Raw genomic sequence first — 18,904 nt, 5'->3', positions numbered from 1 at the left:
AAATTTTTTTTAGATTTTATTTTTAATTTTACACAAGTGTGTCTAAGAAAGTTGTAAGAGTTATAAAGTCAAATACTTATTAACTTATTTCTTGCACTTACAATTTAAAAATATATATATAAATTTCATTTAATTGTTATTTTCATCATTTACTTTTTATTATTTGTTATTTAATATGTTTTATATAAAAATTAAAAAAATCATATATTATAATTATTTTTTAAAATTATATAATCACGAGAGTTTGATATGTAATGCAATCTATATAAATTCCGCAATCCCGGTTGATAATTAAGAGTTTATAATTGAATACAATTAATCTAATTATTATTATTTATTTAAAATTTTATCAAGTAAAACTACAATTAATTTCGAAAATTTTGTAAGTGAATTAAGAAAGGTAGGTTCCGCCACAGCGTCCACGTCATCAAAGCAGGCGAAAGGAAAAGACGTTTCCTGCGTCCCATAAAAACTCGTCGTCAATTCGGTACTTCTATCGACGAAGAATCCTACGCAGCTGAGGATACAAAAACCCTTCGTTTTATCTTACGCCAAAAAAAAAAGTGCTCCACTTTGGAATCCTTTGTTTTCCTCTAAGTCCAAGTTGAACGACAACATCATCTTCTTCTTCTTCTTTTATATTATTATTAATTGTTAAATCCCTGCTTAGGGTCTAATTACTTTTGTTTTCTTCTTTGAATGTACCAAGTTATCGGGTGCTTATCAATATCAGTATTAATTTCCGGTTGATCACTCTTTTCCTTTGTTTGAAACTGTATCTTGGATCTCAAGGTATTGGAATTTTTTTTTTTTACATAATTTTCTGTTGCAATATCGTAGTATATTGAAGGACGATGGGATTTCATTGTAGAATTTTTTTATTTTTGTTGGTTAAGTTTCTTTTGATTTTATTGATGAAGGTGGTTTTTTTTTAATGATCATATATGGTTAAATAATTGATTGATGATCTTTTTAATTGTTATTTGTTTGAAGACCGCGTACTGGTTAGATTAATTTAATTTTAAATTTTTTTTCATATTAAATGTATGAAGATTTATCTTTACAGTTATGTCCTTTTTTTATATCGCAACCGTTTTTTATTTTACTTTTATAACTTCTTAGTTACTTGATAAAATCTTTGACTTAGTAAAAAAATAGACTGACTCGGTTTTCATTCCTATATTCTTTTTAATCAACTTAATTAATTATATGTCATTATTGACAGAATTGCTAGGGATGCTTTCCATTTTTTTGCTCTAATCAAGTTGTAATAGTGATTCTTTTTCAGGTTGAAATTGAAGTAGAAACTAAAGATTGATCATGGCAAATTTCTGTTGTTGTATCCACATCAGGGATCTTGAAGAAGAGATTCCAAATTCTCATATTCGTAGCAGTCTCAAACGCATCATCCGCACCTTAGTGCGCAAGGTATAATGTCAAATTCAATGTGCTCTTCCTTGTTCAATGGAGGAAAGCAGGCCATTCGTATTCTGATGTCTATCTCTTTTTAAGCTTGCTTGATTATTGTTTCTAGCAATTATCAATGGAATCTTTCGATACGGTTACCATGACAGTAACTTTCCTGATGTCTTTTCCTTGACCATTATTACCTAGTTACCATGAAAACATTTAGACCAGTGGCTAAATGTAGCTTGATTCTCATGATAAGTAACCATAACCGAGATTTTCTTGCCAAATTTAGTGTGGATAGAGGGGTGATGTTGAGTATGCTTGAGTGTTTTTTTCCTTTAAGTTAACTGGTACCAGTAACCATGAACGAGAACATAATTAAGAAGCAGAATTTTATATTAGCCTTGGTGGCCTCGAAAGGAATCAGCATTACTGCTTAAACTTGGATATGATTCATGCACAATTGGTTTCTGATACGAGCAATTTGCTACAAGGCATCGTTAGCGTTCCTGACTGGTGAGATTGCTGAGCAGCATGCAGAACTTTTCGGCAATGGGCAATCGGATGCCCCCGTTTCAACTGCTCAAGTGGCATCCCCGTTGAGTTTTGATGTTGCATCCGACGATATACAGCCTGACACTGCCATAACTCCTCCAAGACACTTGCATTTTGATACGGATGCCACACGCCCCAGTCAGCAACAGGATGGGCAAGTTAGAGAACATAACAATAACCAAGTAATTGACCTGGAACATGCTAGTAAAGGAAACGAATCAGCTGAGCTTCAATGCGAAGGGATATCAACAACAAGCTGTTCAGAGCCTGAATTGAAGTTCTCATCTGAGAAATCTGAAGTTGCTCGTGCCTGTGAAGAATCTGAAGATGATGTTTGTCCCACATGTCTTGAAGGTAAAACTTTTTGAATCTAGTAACATATTCTTGACTAGCTCTAAGAATGCATTTGTCTTTTCCCCCTAGTTATGAAATCTGACATTAATTTGGATAAGATTGCTGATTCCCAACCAGCTTATAAATCAAGTAAATGCGGCTTTAAAGTATATTGGCCTACTTGGATTCACTACCCTCTCTTAATTTCTCCCATTCTTTTTTATTGCAGAGTACATCCCTGAAAACCCAAGGATAGTTCTTCGATGTTCCCATAGTTACCACCTCGGTTGCATATATGAGTGGATGGAGAGATCAGAAAACTGTCCAATCTGTGGCATGGTAATTTATTTCTTATACGCTTTGATCCTTTTTCCTTAAGATTTAACAGTTGTTCTGAGTCCTGACAACTATTAGCTATGTAAGCCAAACTGTCAAATTATCACAAAACCATCAAGAACTAATCCAACATGTCATTCTTCAAACATCAAGAAGCGAATGGCTAAACAAGAGCTATCAGCTCTTCATGTGATAGGTGAACAATTTAAGTTGTGATGGGGATTCTACGCTTCTAGTGCCATATTTTGGTCTGAAGTTTCATGTCCTGATTGGGTTCAATTACCAATTTTTCCATCACATTATATTTTGAAGATTATCTCATTTCACAGCTCATTCATTTTATTGGCATTTTCTTGGAGCATCTGACTGATTATGGATTGATTTTCTAGGTGATGGAATTTCATGAAGCAGCTTGACAACATTGGGTTACACATGAGACATCCAAAAGCCGATCGAAGATCATGAACAGATGATTTTTGAATTAGTTTATTAAATGTTTTTCCCCTGTTCAAAATTGATGAGAAAGAGCTACAGGTTGTAGATGTACCATTGCAAGAAGCTTATGCTTTTTCGTTTTTTTTTTTATTATTATTATTAAAGAAAGAGAAAAATGACAGACAAATTTCCTTGTGATAAGCTCTTGTTTGATATCCTTTTAAAGTGTACTCACTGTGTATCAGTCCATTAACTATATATCTGCAATGGAAAGTCTGGTTATGAAATGGAACAACAAAGGCAACAACTGAATTAAAAATAAATGAGAAATCCAAGATCCAAATATATACTTATCATCAGCATAGATATGTCAAATCAGACAGACATAAAACGCATGAGTTTCAAACAATTTATCTTTCTCATGCTTTTTTTTTTTCTTTTTTTTGTTTAACCATAATGCATCTATGTCCATATTCTTTAGCGGCGGGCAACAACAAGCATTCTTATATCGTACCACAATTCATGCAGCAAAGCATCCCAGATTGCACGGATAGATAGGTTCAAGGGTAAGATCAAGTTCATTCCTCCTCATCTCTGGTGCTTCCTCCTGGTATGTTCCACTGCATGGTATGAGTAGAAATTAAAACCGGTAAGTAAATCAATTTTTTAACCAAGTTATACCCACTTTGCAGACAAGCTACATTTTCAAAATTATCAGAGACAAACACAGTTTAGAGGTGCAAAACAACCATATTCTACTCTTGTTGGGTGAATCATAAACTAATAGCCTTCCTCTACTTGTTGTCTGGTTTATGATGTGGGGACCTTTTTTGACAAGAGTCATCTTGTTAATATAAACTGTATATAGCCCCATACTAAGGAGAATGGTTGTAGACTCTGAAATAGAATGTTTTCAATTGATACAAGTAAGAACACTTGATATAAAAAATCCCAATATGCGACCAAAAAAAGTCGTCAAACACCGGACTGTATACTATAGCTTGGCACTTTATAAACAAAATATCAAAATTCTGGTCAAAATTACTACCATGCATGAATCATTTTAACCCTATCAATCTCAAAATTTTAGTAAGGGAGCACATAAGAGTATAAATTTCTCTAAAGTTATGCACAAATGTAACGTCACCCACAATTATTCTCAATTTTTTCATCATGTTAAAATTATATCATTTATCCTATGACCTAAACCGCTCGATACAGCCAAGAGATGATAACATTCTCTGAAATAGAATGTATATTTAATGTTGAGAAGACCAATTTAGTAAAACAAAAAGTCTTCCAATAAAAGGGATATGCATTTATAGAGCGGAGGTCCACTATCATTCAAATTCATATCTTAGTAACATTTGTAAGTATGGAACAATATCTATGTTTATGAAACTTTTAAAGAGTGATGCTGTACTATTATCACATGGCTTAAAGAGATGTTTACCCAATATTCAAACAAGGATGTGGCTGCGGCAGCAGAAAGGGTGATGCGTTGAGACCATGGTCTTGCTGCCCCCACTGAGACTGCTGCGCAATAGTCTTCTCCTTCTCCTTGATCTACATGCAAAGACAGACTACTTTATCATTATGTGTTTCACTTGATGGACGATAACATTTCACACTAAAGCTCTTAAAAATGATTTGATGTAGAAGAAGGAAGGAACGGTCTTCAATAAGTTACTTAAGGTAAAGGAGGTAAATCAATTAATGAGTTGGTACGTTGAATAGGTGTACTTGTCATTGTGGCCTTTTTTTTTTTGCTCAATTATCATTTTATTGATAGTAACTGGTCTCAAAGGTTCAGAATATATACACCACGACTAAACCAGATAGGTCCAGTGATATAGAACTTACACGCCTGAAACATCACCATACACCACATAATAGGTTCATTGTGGCCTTTTAGTTGTGTGTTTTGGTGAGTATCAGGTAATTTATCTAAGGATATGTTTCCAGTTAAGGAAAGCTTAAAAGGGTCTTTATATTCTCATATATTGGACTATTAGGCGTTTTCATATTTCAGAAACGTGTATTTTCCAACTCATACCTATTAGTTGTGAAGCTGTTTAGCTATTATCTATAAATAAAATGGATTGATTAAGCAAACAATAATAATAATAATAATAATGAAATCATGAACATGAAAAGGGTAAGTCACCTGCTTTGCTAGCATGGTGTTTTGCTCCTGTATTGCCTTCTCCTGTCATAAACATGATTAGAGATTACATATGAACACGATCGAGAGTTTTTGCAATGGATCTCTACATGTTTGACAAGCAAGTGACGTTCTGAGAGGCCTTACCTTTCTCTGAAGCTCAGATATAGACTCATACATTAGTTGGTTCTGCAAGAGCCACAATTTCATCACTAAAACCGACAAGAAACAACTATAATTATGATACTATGACTGGAAAAAAGGACAACTGTTAAGCATACTTTTTTAGATCGAATGTGTTTAAGAGCAGTATCAAGCTGCTGCTCCAAATTCTGCAGCTCCTTGAGACTCAATGAGTCTAAATTTTCTCCCATGTAGTGCCTGGACAGGTTTAACGATTCAACCAACTAATTAAGCATACGCTAAAAGAAATTCTAGACACGAGATATGGAAGCTACAATTTGAAGAAGGAAATCGTCTCTCTTTGATAATGTGCATATTAAGCAGCCAAGAAAACATAGGCTGAAAGTGTATAGCGACTGTGCACATGGTGTAAAGTTTAACTTTTATATGGGGACCACTGTTTTGTACAGTAAACTTGGTTGCATTGGGATGAGTTTGTATTTAGGTAAGAATCAACACTGGGTCGATGTAAAACAGAAAATTGTCAAGTCTGATCTTAATTGCAACCAGGATAGGTATGACCCATCTTTTGTATACGCAGGGCACCTACTGTCGGGGAACACCACCCAACGTAGCTCCCTGCTTATCACCCATAGAAGGGTTCTTTCTGTAAACCTTGCCTCTCAAAAAAAAAAAAAAAAAGAGGCAACCTTGCAATCAGTTTTAAGTAAGTACCTGTGATTTTTCTGCAAGAGCTCAACCTTAGCCTTAAGTCTGTTGTACTCCATGGACCAGTTCGCCTACACAGTAGAGAGGCAGGTTATCAAGGCAATTAATTAGCAATGCTAATGGTTAATTGACCCACTTCCAAAACAACAACTTTAATTTAAAGCTTAATGTTCATTTATTATTGTACCAGAAAACAACACCTATGAAAGTACTCGGGAGTTACAGAGACAGGTACCATTTAAATGCTGTAAAATGACTCACCAACCCAATCCTTTTTTTGTTGTCAAGATGCTATTAGACAGTGTATAAAAAATTATACTGTGAACTGGCAAAACTAAAGAAGTGAAAGGTGTACCTGAGATCCTGGCTGAGTAGCAACAAGCTGTCTTTCAGCATAAGAGTACCTTTCATAGCGTTCAAGTATCTTCTCCATGCTGTTGTAGGAAGGAAAAATTAGCATCAAGGACAATCCTTTTCAGTATTTCCTCGAGTAAAACTTGTTCTAGCTTTATTATCTTATATATATATATTTTATAAAAAAAAACCATTTAAATGGAGTGTTTTTCATGCCATAATATGCAACCAAGTAGACAAATTATCACCTTTTTTTTTGTTTTATATTTTTCTGTTGATGCAAGAGAAGATCACCAAGATTCACTCTTAAAGCAACATCAACATTACAGTACACAATCAATAATTAGCTATTGATGATTTGTCAAAAGAAAAACATCAATCAAATCCATGTGCGACAGTTTTATTTTTTTGAAAGGTAAAGATCAGAAGAATTCATTAAGGAGAATCAAAGTAATCAAAGTCTGATCAAAGGAGAAAGATCAGAAAACCAGCAGTTCCAGAAACAACTCCGGAAGGAAAAAAAGAAAACAAAAAACACATCTCAACTGCAGAGAAACGGCGGGCACCAGCAGAAACCAAGAAACAAACCCGCTTGAGTGATAAAGATGACAAAAAGCAGAAGGGTCAGCCACCAAAAGAAAGCAAATCAAGAACAAAGAAGCCAGAAAGCACCACCCAGCGAGCCCATTGCAGGAAAAAAAGGAAAAGGAAATCACCAAAGCAAAACAGAATCGAGCAAGGAAGGGAGAAGCAGGATCAATTACAGATAGAACACAGAACCAGCAGAAGGAGAAAAATCACAGGGCAGAAACCAAAAGGTTAAGAGAGCAGAATGAAAGGATGATCACGCCTCACTCGAGAGTCAGCAAGGTAGTTTCCCAATGGAGGAGTATGAACGATCGACCATACAAAGGAATTTCCAATCCATGTGCAACAGTTAAATTCAATACTACACAAACAGTTGCATGACTAACTAATTAATTTCCAATCACTGCCTGTAATTACATTAACTTAACATTCATAAATGCCTTCATTTGTCATAATTTTCACATAGGGATTGTTGTCTCACGTCCAACCTTAAAGTTTATATATGCTAATTCACCAACATATGTGAATTTCAAATACAATACGTGTGTAAGTTCATATGTAACAATTCTTTTTTTTTCTGAATAAAATGTATTTTTCATTGCTTTTTCTCGTAATCGATTTGTGCCATAAATAGTTTATGCTTGCATTATTACATGCAGCTATGTTCTTAGTAGCATCAAAGCTTAATATTTGACATTAACTAAAAACCATTGAAGCAAACCTCTTTGTTCTTTCTTTCTTTCTATCTATCTATTTTTTTTTCCTTTAATGGGAATTAAAAGACTACCCAATTAAAGCATGGAAGCAAATCCAAGCAATGAAGTCAACTCCCAGTGAGTTTTACTGTCTTTGTTAAAGATATAACATCTCATTTTCAGTACAAATTAAGGCTGGGATTTCAGCAAGAATGAGCTATATAAATTATAATCATCTCCATATGGTGAAGGAAAGATTGAAAAATTACATAAAATATAAAAAAAATTACTCTTATTTCAAAATTGAAAGACTCAAAAAAGGAAACTTAAAAAAATCAGAGGTCAAATCGTGTTTAATCCAGCATTACTGAACTGAGTCAGGATAACTGAGTCCTTGGTAATTGTGCTTTACAGCATGGGTTGAGTTGCAATGTAATGATAATTATATGCCACTGCACAGAAATTCTTTAAACCCTCCCATCATCAAAAAGAAAGATCAATATTGCTGTTTTGATCACAAAAATCTAGGATTTAGCCTTACACAAAGCAAAATCGCACCCCCCAACAAAATTAACTCTTACACTATCCAGTTTCATGCTTGTAATCTTCAATTGATGTGATCTTTTCTTTCTTTTTTTTTTCTTTTTCATCAATTAAATTGCTTTATGTATCAGCTAGTGAATATAAATATGTTTGATAAGTAAAAGTTTTATTTGACAGTGCACAAGCTTATATTTAAATTCATGGATATATATATATATATATATATTGGTTGGCTTTTTTTTGGACTTAATTAAAAGCATATCAAGTTTTATTATTTTTCAAAAGTTTTTTCTTTTATAATTGAGCTTTTATTTATCCCAAAGAAACAGAAACTCTACTACAAAGAGAATGTATAAATATATATATATATATATATATATATATTGTAATTTGAATTTTAATTGGTTATGGACTCCCAATTCCATCATAATTCCTATTTTCATTGAGAATAATTAAATTAGCTGAGCTTTTATCTTCTCTCTATTAAATTAAAATTTGATTAAATATTTAAAAATTGTACTCGTATTTACTTCAAATTTTATATTTAAAATTAATAATTTATTAATAAAATAAAATATATAAAGAAAAATCACGGATATTCAAAATTTTAAAAGAATCCTTATCATAGCTCCCCAGCTTAAAGGCAATTCATAACCATTTAAAACAAATTATTTCATCATTTTTGTGTTCTTTTTTAATGCATTGGAGCAAATATACAAGAAAGTGTAAGAAAAAAGAAAGCTTTGCTGATTGCTCAAATGTCAACATTATAAACTGTTTATTGTATTTGGAAGATTTTATTCAAAGATCAAAAACCCTATTTTTTTTTTCTCAATGAAAAAGAAGATTTATTGACATCAAAGTACTTAATATTTAGAAAAACTAGAAAAATTAAACACTGAATATTATTAGTTTCAATCGCTATAAGAGCTGAACTAACATAACAAAAGAAACTATATTTAATACTTCTGAAATTCGACCATTAACTAATTTGAGTACAATTAACTAGACACACTACATTATAAATTTAAGTTTCAATGTTATTTTTAAAAATATTAAATTACATGTAAATTATTAAGCAAGAGGACTATAGATAAACTTAAGAAAAACAGATCATTGAGATATAGTATAATATTTCGATACCACTTTCTCTAGTTTATGCAGATATCAAGCTACGTTTTCCTAGTCAGTCCTGGGATTCTCCTCTCCGAAGGAATCTTAAGATATCAAGTGTAAATCCCTCACTTGTCCCCCTCCCAAAAAAGGTGTATAATGCGTCTTTCTTTTCAAATTACCAAAAAGATACCCTCTTTTCGGCTTGTTAAAGTTTGGACGTTGGAGGTCTTGGATCAGAGTTGTACAAGGACAGAGGTCTAGGTTGCAATTAAGGGATGGAGAAGAGAAGATGAACCCAACAAGAAAAGAAATAAATTAAGTAGTGAAAGGAGAGAAGGTCTCAAGGAGGTGCAAGTTCTCCAGTTGATTTATTAATTTCAAGACAAATTAACCCTTTTTCCCAGGGCAAAATAAATCTAAGAAAAAAAGACAAATATATGCATACTTTAGGTTTCTTTTGAAGAAAATAGGTTACTTAGGGATGGATTTTACCTTTCTTTTAAGATGGTAAAAGTAGACATCTTTGTATTTTCTCCTACTTGAGAAAGTCAGACCACCGGACTAAAACCAAATACTGAGAAGAAAACAAAGAAATGAAGAAGCAAATTCCTTGTTTTTCCGCTGGTCAATAACTTGGTATGCCAGATGTGACCAAACTTGCCCCAAAGGTTTCCATTCTTTTGCTAGTTCAGGGTCCCTGAAACACTTCTAATACTGATATGGTCATGTTATATTATTAAAGGCCTTCTTTTAGCTAAACTGTTAGATGCCTAATTTTTGCGTGTGAGCTTTGCATGAAATCCGGGAAACAGCTAAAAGCCATGTTTTATATCTATTTTCAGCTCGTTGACTCTTATGAACAAGAACAATGAAAAGGACTCGGTGTATTCCAAGTTTAATCTTTTGTCTTTTCGCTCTGAATATATCTTGGAAAGTAGTATGCAAAACTATAGAAAAAGAATGTTATGTCTTTCTTTTCTTTGAAGGGGAAACCTGTACAGGAACATAAGTTGGGTAGAGTTTGTAGAGAAGAAGAAGAAGAAAGATGTTTGCTCCAAATTGAAGGGTGAAAGAAAAGCCTTAAAGGAAAAAATAACTAGCAGAGCAGAAACAGGCCAAGGGAAGGGGAAAGAAAAAACCAAGGATAAAAGAAAATGGTTACCAGGAATCACTGGAGTATTCAAAGAGCTTCCCTTTGTGAGAGAAGACAATCAAAGCGACCTCAGCATCGCACAAGACAGAGATCTCATGAGCTTTCTTCAACAACCCAGCTCTCCTTTTGGAAAAAGTAACTTGCCTGTTGATCTTGTTCTCTATCCTCTTCAACTGAACCCTACCCCTCCCCATCTCTCTCTCTCTCTGTCTTTCCTTTCTTCTTGAAAAAAAAGGCCAAAACCAAAGTGAACCCCGAAATATGCAAAACCAAAGACTCTGAAACTGGAAAAAGGAGGTAGGAAGATCAAGTAAAATACCCAACTAGGAATTCCCTTTTCTCTTCTTTTTCCCTCTTCCTCTAGTTTGCTAAATGTGAAGTCTGTCTGTGAAAGCATGCACACATATATAGAATAGGAAAAAATCCAGGGCACCAAACCAAACCAACAACTGAAAAAAAACCCAACCCTGAAAACCTGAAACTAGAAGTGGTTTAGGGAAAGTGGGTTTGATGTTTGGGTAAAAACCGGGTTGGTGTTTTTTAAAGAATGTGCTGTCGACTTCCCATTGGTTAGCATACCTGTGCAGTCGCTACTGTCTGACGTTGGTACTCCACAATTTTCTTTTTATTTTCTCTTCTTTTTTTTTTTCCTTCATCTCCTTCTTCCTTTTTCTCTTGGACAGGTTCATTCGTATATAGGCCTATAGATGCTAATATCTTCGGTGCCTGTACGGACCCCCCGACTGTCACACACTTTCCGCTGACGGCGGAGATCTTTTCTCTTCTTCTCCTCACAAGTTTAATTATGTTTAGTTAAAATAAATAATTACTTTTATATAAAATATATTGGTGAAACTAAAACCATCCAAGTCAAGTCAAGCAGTAATGATAACAAGTGGCTGGGGTACCGTTAAGTTATCCTTTCTTTTCTTTTCTTTTCTGTTTTTGTTTTTTTCTTTCTTCTTTTGATAAGATAAGATGCCTTTTAAGTACGTGGTTTATCTTAAAAGTTAAGTCTATACAACTTTTTTCTTTATTTTTCTCAATAAAATGTCAATGGCAAGACTGTTGTTTTTTAAATATCTTAATTTGAATTCGATTATTTAATAAAATGTTTAAATTTTATAAATATTTAAGTAAATTGCTTGAATTATTATCTAAATTCATTCTTGAATATCTTAGACAATATCTCTTAAATACTTAAACCTGTTAAATATCTAATTAAAATAAATTGTTATATGTATTATTAATGAAAATTCAATTAATAAATTATAGTTATTTCACAAAAAATAAATTAAAGTCTAAAATCATATTTATAACAAGTTAATGAATTTTAGTAAAGATCACACTAATTATAAGAAATTTATAAACAAAAATATATATAATTAAAAATTTAATGGCTGAAAATTTTTAAAAGTTAATATTAAAAACTATTATTATTTATAATCAAGTTCGGATAATGGATACCCTAAAATAACTACCCGAACTCAATTATAAACTACTTTAATCTTATTTAGATTGGGTAAATAAGGCACCCAATTATAAAGTCATGTCTTGATTTCTTTGTGTTGATCAACTAAATGAACTTTTATATGTTCCAAAAAAATTAATGACCGTACCTACATTATTTAGAATTTTAGATTTTAAAAACAATAAATATTTTTTATTTTAATGAAAATTCTTGAGTGGCTAAGAAAAAAAAGATAAATGCATATAAATTTGTTGTACCAATTCTTTGCAAAAGATAAATAAATCACTTTTATTTTACTTCAATGTTATTTAATTTTACCTATTATTTATAGCTAAAATACATATTAAATAAATTAATTAGCAAATAAAAATATGTACTTCCTTTTTCTTTATCCTTCTACTTTATATTTGTTAATATACTTATATTCTAGTTTATATTTGTTTTTATACTTATAGATGGTACTCTTTTCTATTTTACATATAGGCTTGTAGCATTATGGTATGTACTCTTTATTTGAACTATATGATATTAGTGTCCAATAACTAGAATATTATAATTGTATACATTAAATATATGTTTTAAGTGTTAGAATTGAGTCAAATTATTGGATTAATATCAGCATATTTATATTCATCTTTTACTATTCTATATATACACGCATACTTAAATAATGTTTGTCTCCCTAAATATGATTAAAATATCTACATATTGTACCGAAATAAAAAAACAAAATATAATAGTTACACATGATAATTTGACTGAATATAAGGTATATGTATCTCCTTTTCAAATTTAAATTTTGCTCTCTCAAAATTTTACTTGATGAAAAATATTTATGAGAATTAATCTAATCAATTTATCAATTGGACCAGTTGAGTTCCTCTTAAGAAACTCAATATTCTAATTATTTTAGTTTTGAAATTCAATATCAAATTATTTAATCCACTGAACATATTTTATACTCTCCATTGCACTTGTAGTTGTAGGGCGTCTACTTGAATTTATCTTTCTTTTTTTTAATTTTCTATAATATAATGATTGAATGTCCAAATATTGTACCAAAATTAAAAAAAAAAGAAATACCAATTGTTACAGTTCAATAAATCAATATCTCAAAAACAACTAACTGAGTACCTTCTTATAGTTAACTCTCTATTTAAATATTTGTCTAAATTCTGTATGTGTACGTGCACATATATATATAATTAAGTTCAATATTAGAGTTTTTTATGTATATTAATTTCATATAATTATGATTTTAGGCTAATTATATTAGTTGTTGATGGAACCAATCAAATATATGTATTTCCTCTTTCCTTTTTTTTTTTTCCAAAATCCAATTATTTGGTTATTAAAGCTCGATTGTCAAATTTTCATAATAAACCCAATGAAACCTTATCCCATTGACAAGAAGAAGATCATGGATCTAGTTAATTTAATTATAATTATAATTAATTTAACTTTATATATTATAATTTTTTTAGTTATGTACTATTTGATTATAACTATAATTCTTTCCCATGTGCATTTATTCCTTGTATTTTCTCATTTTTTGTGGTTGATAACTAATGTAAAACTCTATTAGCAGGTTTGCTTGCAGAATAGAATTAAATATAATAGAATTGGTGTTATATGATGATAGAATAAGGTAGAAATATAATGAAAATGTTACTAAGTAGTTTTGTTCACCGAATGGAATAAGTTAAAAATTGCTATTATGATTTAATGTAATATTTGATTGGAAAAAATAATTTTGGAATAAAGAAAGAATAAGTGATAAAAAGACAACAATGCTCTTTATTATAATATATGATTATTTTATTTTATTTTTAAATATGAATATTTTATAATTTATTTAAAATATTAATCATTTATAGTTTAAATATTAACATTTTAAATGTGAATTTTTTTATAATTTAATCATTAATATTTTAAAATACCAATATTTTATTTATAATTTAATTATTATAATAAAAATCTTATTAATTTTAATTAATTTTCAAATTTAAAATATTAATTTTTTATAATATATAATTAAAAACTTAAACTTTTTATTATAATAAGATTTATTTTTCAAAAAAAATAACGTTTATATAATTTAGTAAACTTTATACCAAAAGACAAAAATAAGAAATTTTTTCTTTTATAATCATTTAATTTAAAATATTATTAAAATATTAATGTATTAATGATTATTAAAGTTTTAAATTTAAAATATTAATTTTTAATAATTTATAATTAAAATATTAAACATTTTTGTTTTTAATTCTTATAAATGGTATTTTAATCTTATCCTCAATCATGAAATAGCAAATACCATGAAAAATTAGTTTTAGTTAAACATGATTTTTGGCTGATTTTGAAAAATAGCGAATATTCAAAAATAACTATTCTTTTTGACAATTCCCAACCGAATAAGGGAAAAAAATAATAAATGAGAACAGAGAGAGAGCAGGTTAATTATTTCTATTACCAAACATGCTGTATAAGGCTTTATTATTATGATTGGGTTGTGCACTTATTATGTGCCTTGGAGATGATATAAAACTCTAGCAGCCTGGGTTGCACTTGTTATGCACCTCTGCTTTTCATTTGTGCTCTGTTCATGCACTTTATGCCAAAGTTTTATAGGCTGAACTCACCACATAATTATTTCAGTGATATTAATGAATATATCTTCATGAGGAAGAAAAATGGAAAAATAATTTTTGTTTGTACGTATAATATTATAATAACTAATTGCAAGCGAATAAAATTTACTAGTTAAGCTTATTAAGTTTATTATTTATGATGAAATATTTATATTAATCTTATAATATTGTAAATTATATTTTACTTTAATTTGCCTTAAAAAATTACTTATATGAACATAATAAAATAATATTTTTGAAATCAAATTCATATCTTAAAAATAAAGCTTAAACCTAACCCAATTAGTTCAGAACTCGAACAAATAACCTAACTCGTGAATAACTCTAACAATTAGACGATAAAAATCAAATCATTGTATTTAATAAAACAAACCAAATCAATTATCAAATAGTTTGAGAATTTACACATAAGATTATGCCCAAAAATATAAGGTAAATAACAAAAAAAAAGGCAAAAAAGTTTTGATGGGGTGTGACCAACTGAGTGAGACTGATGGATGAGCCTCTTTTATTGGATGCATATGTATAGAATGAGAGATCAATGTGGTCCTAAAATTCTGTAACATCAATCAGACTTCTACTACTGTACTGAGGCATCAATTTTCACCGACAAGCTTGCTTCTAAAGCATTCTCTTCAAATCATCATTTTTATAATTTGCATAACACATAATATAATTAGGAATAATATACGGCAATTAAAGCTCGCTATTTAAGATTGTTAATTATATGCATTTCCTAATGATTAGAGTTTCTGCTTTTCCATAAAAAAAAGTGAATAAGTAAGAATATATATGGCAATTAAAGCTGAAAAAATGGCTCACCTATTAACTACTGGTACTTAATAAAATTTTACTTCAATAAAAAAAATACAATTTGTAATTTGATGAATTTGGTCGGGAATAAGTGGAATGAATTTTTTTTATCAATAATTCTGTATGATATGTCAAGGATATATAATAATGATTAAAATTTATATTTAAATATTTAATTTAATAATAGAATCTGTTTTTTTCTCGAAATCATACTTACTTAAAAAAAAGGGTAATATTTCAATATATCAACATTTTGGATAAAATCTCAAGCCTGCTAATTGCTAAACTCTTTTCATATTGATGCTTCCTTCACTCACGTCAAGTATGAAAATATGGCTGACAAGTGACGTCTTGGCAAAGGAGGGCCCTTGGCTTGCCTTCTGCTGTCTGTTATCTTCGTTTCTTGCTCCTCTGCCAGCTGATCTCCTTTTATTCTGGCTTTGCTGTCATCTGTTTTGGTACACTGTTTCTCTCTGTTAAAATTTGCTCCAGCTCTTCCAAAGACAGCAAGGGAGAAAATAACAATTTATATTTAATGTATGGTCAGTTTATATACAATATCATTTAATTATATTCAAAAGTATTCAAAACTACTTTTTTCTCAATTTTTTAAATTTATTTATTAACGATATGATAACATTTTGTTTTATTTTATTTTTTGAAAAGCAAAGTAACATATTTCATTAATGACAAATTTTACAAAAACTATCACTTTAACCTAAATTATGGACATTCTGGTTGCACTTGAGATCAAAACAGGTGCCCGAAATCAAAGTCCTGCGAATAACAAAGCAGCATCTCTCCATGAGCATCCCAACACAACCAGATGTTCACCGTAAATACAGAACCTCATGTATAGTATAAATATATAAAATCTATACATTGACATTATATCAAATATAAATTTCAAAAAAATCGTCGGATTTTTTTTTCTCTTTTTTTTTTATCTCAGTTTGCTCTATTGGGTTTTTGTTTTATGAAGTGGGGATTTTTTTTTTTGACAAGAGTTAATCTTGTTTTAGTCTGTTTAATAGGCAAGGTCACTGCTCTTTCCTCGAGTAGCAGTTGCTACCTTTTGTAATTATATTCATTATTGATGAAATCTTCGATTGATTAAAAAAATAAAAACACTGGGTGTAGAAGAGTGAAGGAATAAATTTGCTTTTTCATGGCAATGCCAAATTGAGCTATATTACATTATGCTTTACATATATGTTAAGTATACAATCGAATTTATTTCCCCTTCCTACCCAACATGAAAACATTAATGGGATTGGTTGAGAATCCTCTATTTGAGCTTGTTCATGTCAAAAATGGGGGACAAAAAAAAAAGCCACTTTTCTCATTAGAGACAGCAAAATCAAGTGAAATAACTGCAGCCATCCAAAGATGATCACAATAAATCTTTTTTATTCTTTTCTTTTTAATTTTTTGTTGTGACATTTCCTTTTCTTTTTCCCTGTTGAAGCTGCACAAGTTTCATATTATTGGCAACAGATGACAAATAAAGCGAAAACAAGAGAATCTCACGCTCGTGGGTTGAAAATTTTTGAAGCCAATAATTCTTTTTCTTCTTTTTGCAAGGGATTTTTTTTTTCTTTTTGGCTTCCATCATTGTACTTTACATGTAAGTATCTTGTAAAAGTTTTAAAATTTTATAATGTATTTTTATTTTTTAAAATAGTTTATAAAATTTTATAATTTTGTCCTTACAACAATTTTTTTATTAGATGAAATGTCCACGCAATAATTAGTGAACAACTAATTTTAATAAACTTATTACAGTAAAATTATTCCCTAAACCCCGCTGCCCCAAGACCTCACAATAGGCTCACTTCACCCTCCCAAACGTGAAATTCTAACTTTACCACTACACATGGGGACAAAGGTAAAAGCCTAACCCTTTACTAGAGTTTGCAAGACGGGACTCACTGTTTTTGGTTCCAACAATTAATGGTTCTTCAATGAAGGAAACTAACAATTGAAAAGAATTATGGTTATGGAAAATGGAAAAATGGAAATTGGTGTGAAATTAAAGCTGTACCATTTCGGCCATTGGATTTGGATGGATCTTTGTATTCGGAGACTTGGGAGTTAGGGAAAGTAATTAAGATGGTCCAACATCTACACTTATAGTATACCTTACGCACATGTTTTTATTGTCCTTATTTTGTACTTAAAAAATTTATATTTAATTTTTATATTTTTAAATTATATAACAGTTTCGTTAACTCTAAATGTAAATAGTAATGTCATTTTAAGTTTAATATCTGTTCCATTATGGTTACAGATTCAATTCGACATTTGCGTAATCTTATTTTATGATATGTATAAAAATAATTAGTACCGTATATTCAATTATAACTTTATCAATCATGTTGGTAGATTTTTTTTTCTCAGTCAATTAAAAGATTTTTATTAATGTGGCAAAAGTTACAAGAGTGTCAGTCCAGTGGTCTTGGGAACAAAAAACTACAAACAATAGTACAGAAGATATCCTGTTGCCGTAAAAAATTATTAGAAGCCTCCAAAAAATAAATTGGTGGATCTTATGATAAAAAAATGTAAAAAAAAAATGACAAATAAAAGAGAATAGAAAGAATTTTGGATACTTATATTTATGAACAATAATTGCTTCCATAGACTTTCCAGTGAACAAATTTAATTCATTAAAGTTAGACATATCATCATCTGAAGTTATAAATGATGCCATGTCGCATCCGCAAGGGCAGCTTCCCCCCTAGTTACCCCCTCCTCATGACCCTTAGATAACTTTGAAAACATTTGTCCTCTATTAGTTTGCATTAGCCAATTCTTATCTAAAAACAAAATAGAAACACAAGTTTTACAAGGAATTTCGATTTCTAAAGAGTCGTTTAATTCCTTTGGCTAGTCTTTTGTCTTTTGTTTCAATTTGAGGTGTCAAATCACTACAATAAGGTAAAGAGCAGTGGCTGTTAATTATTTGATTGATCAAAGCAGCCTTCTGTTTGACAAATATGAAGAAAACAACTGAACATAAAAGTTTCTTAGGAAAATTACTTGAAGAAGAAGAAGAAGTTGAAAGAACTTTAGCAGAAAAAAAACAGAGAAAATAAAGTCCAGCTCAAAAACTGTTGGATCCAAAAATTACAAATCCAAACTGTAAAACTTGTATTTATACTCAGCCATAACAAACTTTCCTCATAAATCGGATCAAGGAAGTAAATTCGACTACAATCGAAAGACGGCGTTAACAGAAAAACAGAAAAGAAAAAACAAGAAAAAAACCATGGTTGTTGGCTTTTACAACAGACACTAAAAACATGATTAAAACGACATCAAAATAAAGCGTATAAGACTCAACTTCAACTAAACGACACAATGAACTATCGTATTGATTTCAACTGGTTAAGTCTTTAACAGCAACGTTTTATTCCTTTTGACAGCCAACTT

General features: G+C 30.5%; 2 protein-coding genes across 2 annotated transcripts; one reads left to right on the top strand and one right to left on the bottom strand.

The window, feature by feature from the left end:
• Positions 1–1,865: 1,865 nt before the first annotated feature.
• Positions 1,866–3,259, top strand: LOC110423172 (E3 ubiquitin-protein ligase). Its single transcript, XM_021437325.2, has 3 exons — positions 1,866–2,319; positions 2,528–2,637; positions 3,024–3,259. Exons 1-3 carry the CDS (start codon positions 1,866–1,868, stop codon positions 3,048–3,050), a joined length of 591 nt encoding a protein of 196 aa, XP_021293000.2. The 3' UTR covers positions 3,051–3,259.
• A 97-nt stretch (positions 3,260–3,356) lies between these two features.
• On the bottom strand, positions 3,357–11,218 carry LOC110423171 (agamous-like MADS-box protein AP1). Its single transcript, XM_021437324.2, has 8 exons — positions 10,544–11,218; positions 6,441–6,519; positions 6,092–6,156; positions 5,515–5,614; positions 5,381–5,422; positions 5,237–5,278; positions 4,523–4,635; positions 3,357–3,689 (listed from the first exon to the last, which is right to left on the bottom strand). The coding sequence occupies exons 1-8, from the start codon at positions 10,726–10,728 to the stop codon at positions 3,590–3,592; spliced, it is 726 nt and encodes a 241-aa protein (XP_021292999.1). The 5' UTR covers positions 10,729–11,218; the 3' UTR covers positions 3,357–3,589.
• Between the last annotated feature and the right edge of the window lie 7,686 nt (positions 11,219–18,904).

Source organism: Theobroma umbraticum, unplaced genomic scaffold (assembly GCF_002168275.2).
Source record: "Theobroma umbraticum cultivar Fairchild unplaced genomic scaffold, ASM216827v3 scaffold_20.0, whole genome shotgun sequence".
Lineage (NCBI taxonomy): Eukaryota > Viridiplantae > Streptophyta > Magnoliopsida > Malvales > Malvaceae > Theobroma > Theobroma umbraticum.
The sequence above is the reverse complement of the archived record's forward strand: the minus strand, read 5'-3'. Positions and strand labels throughout refer to the sequence as shown.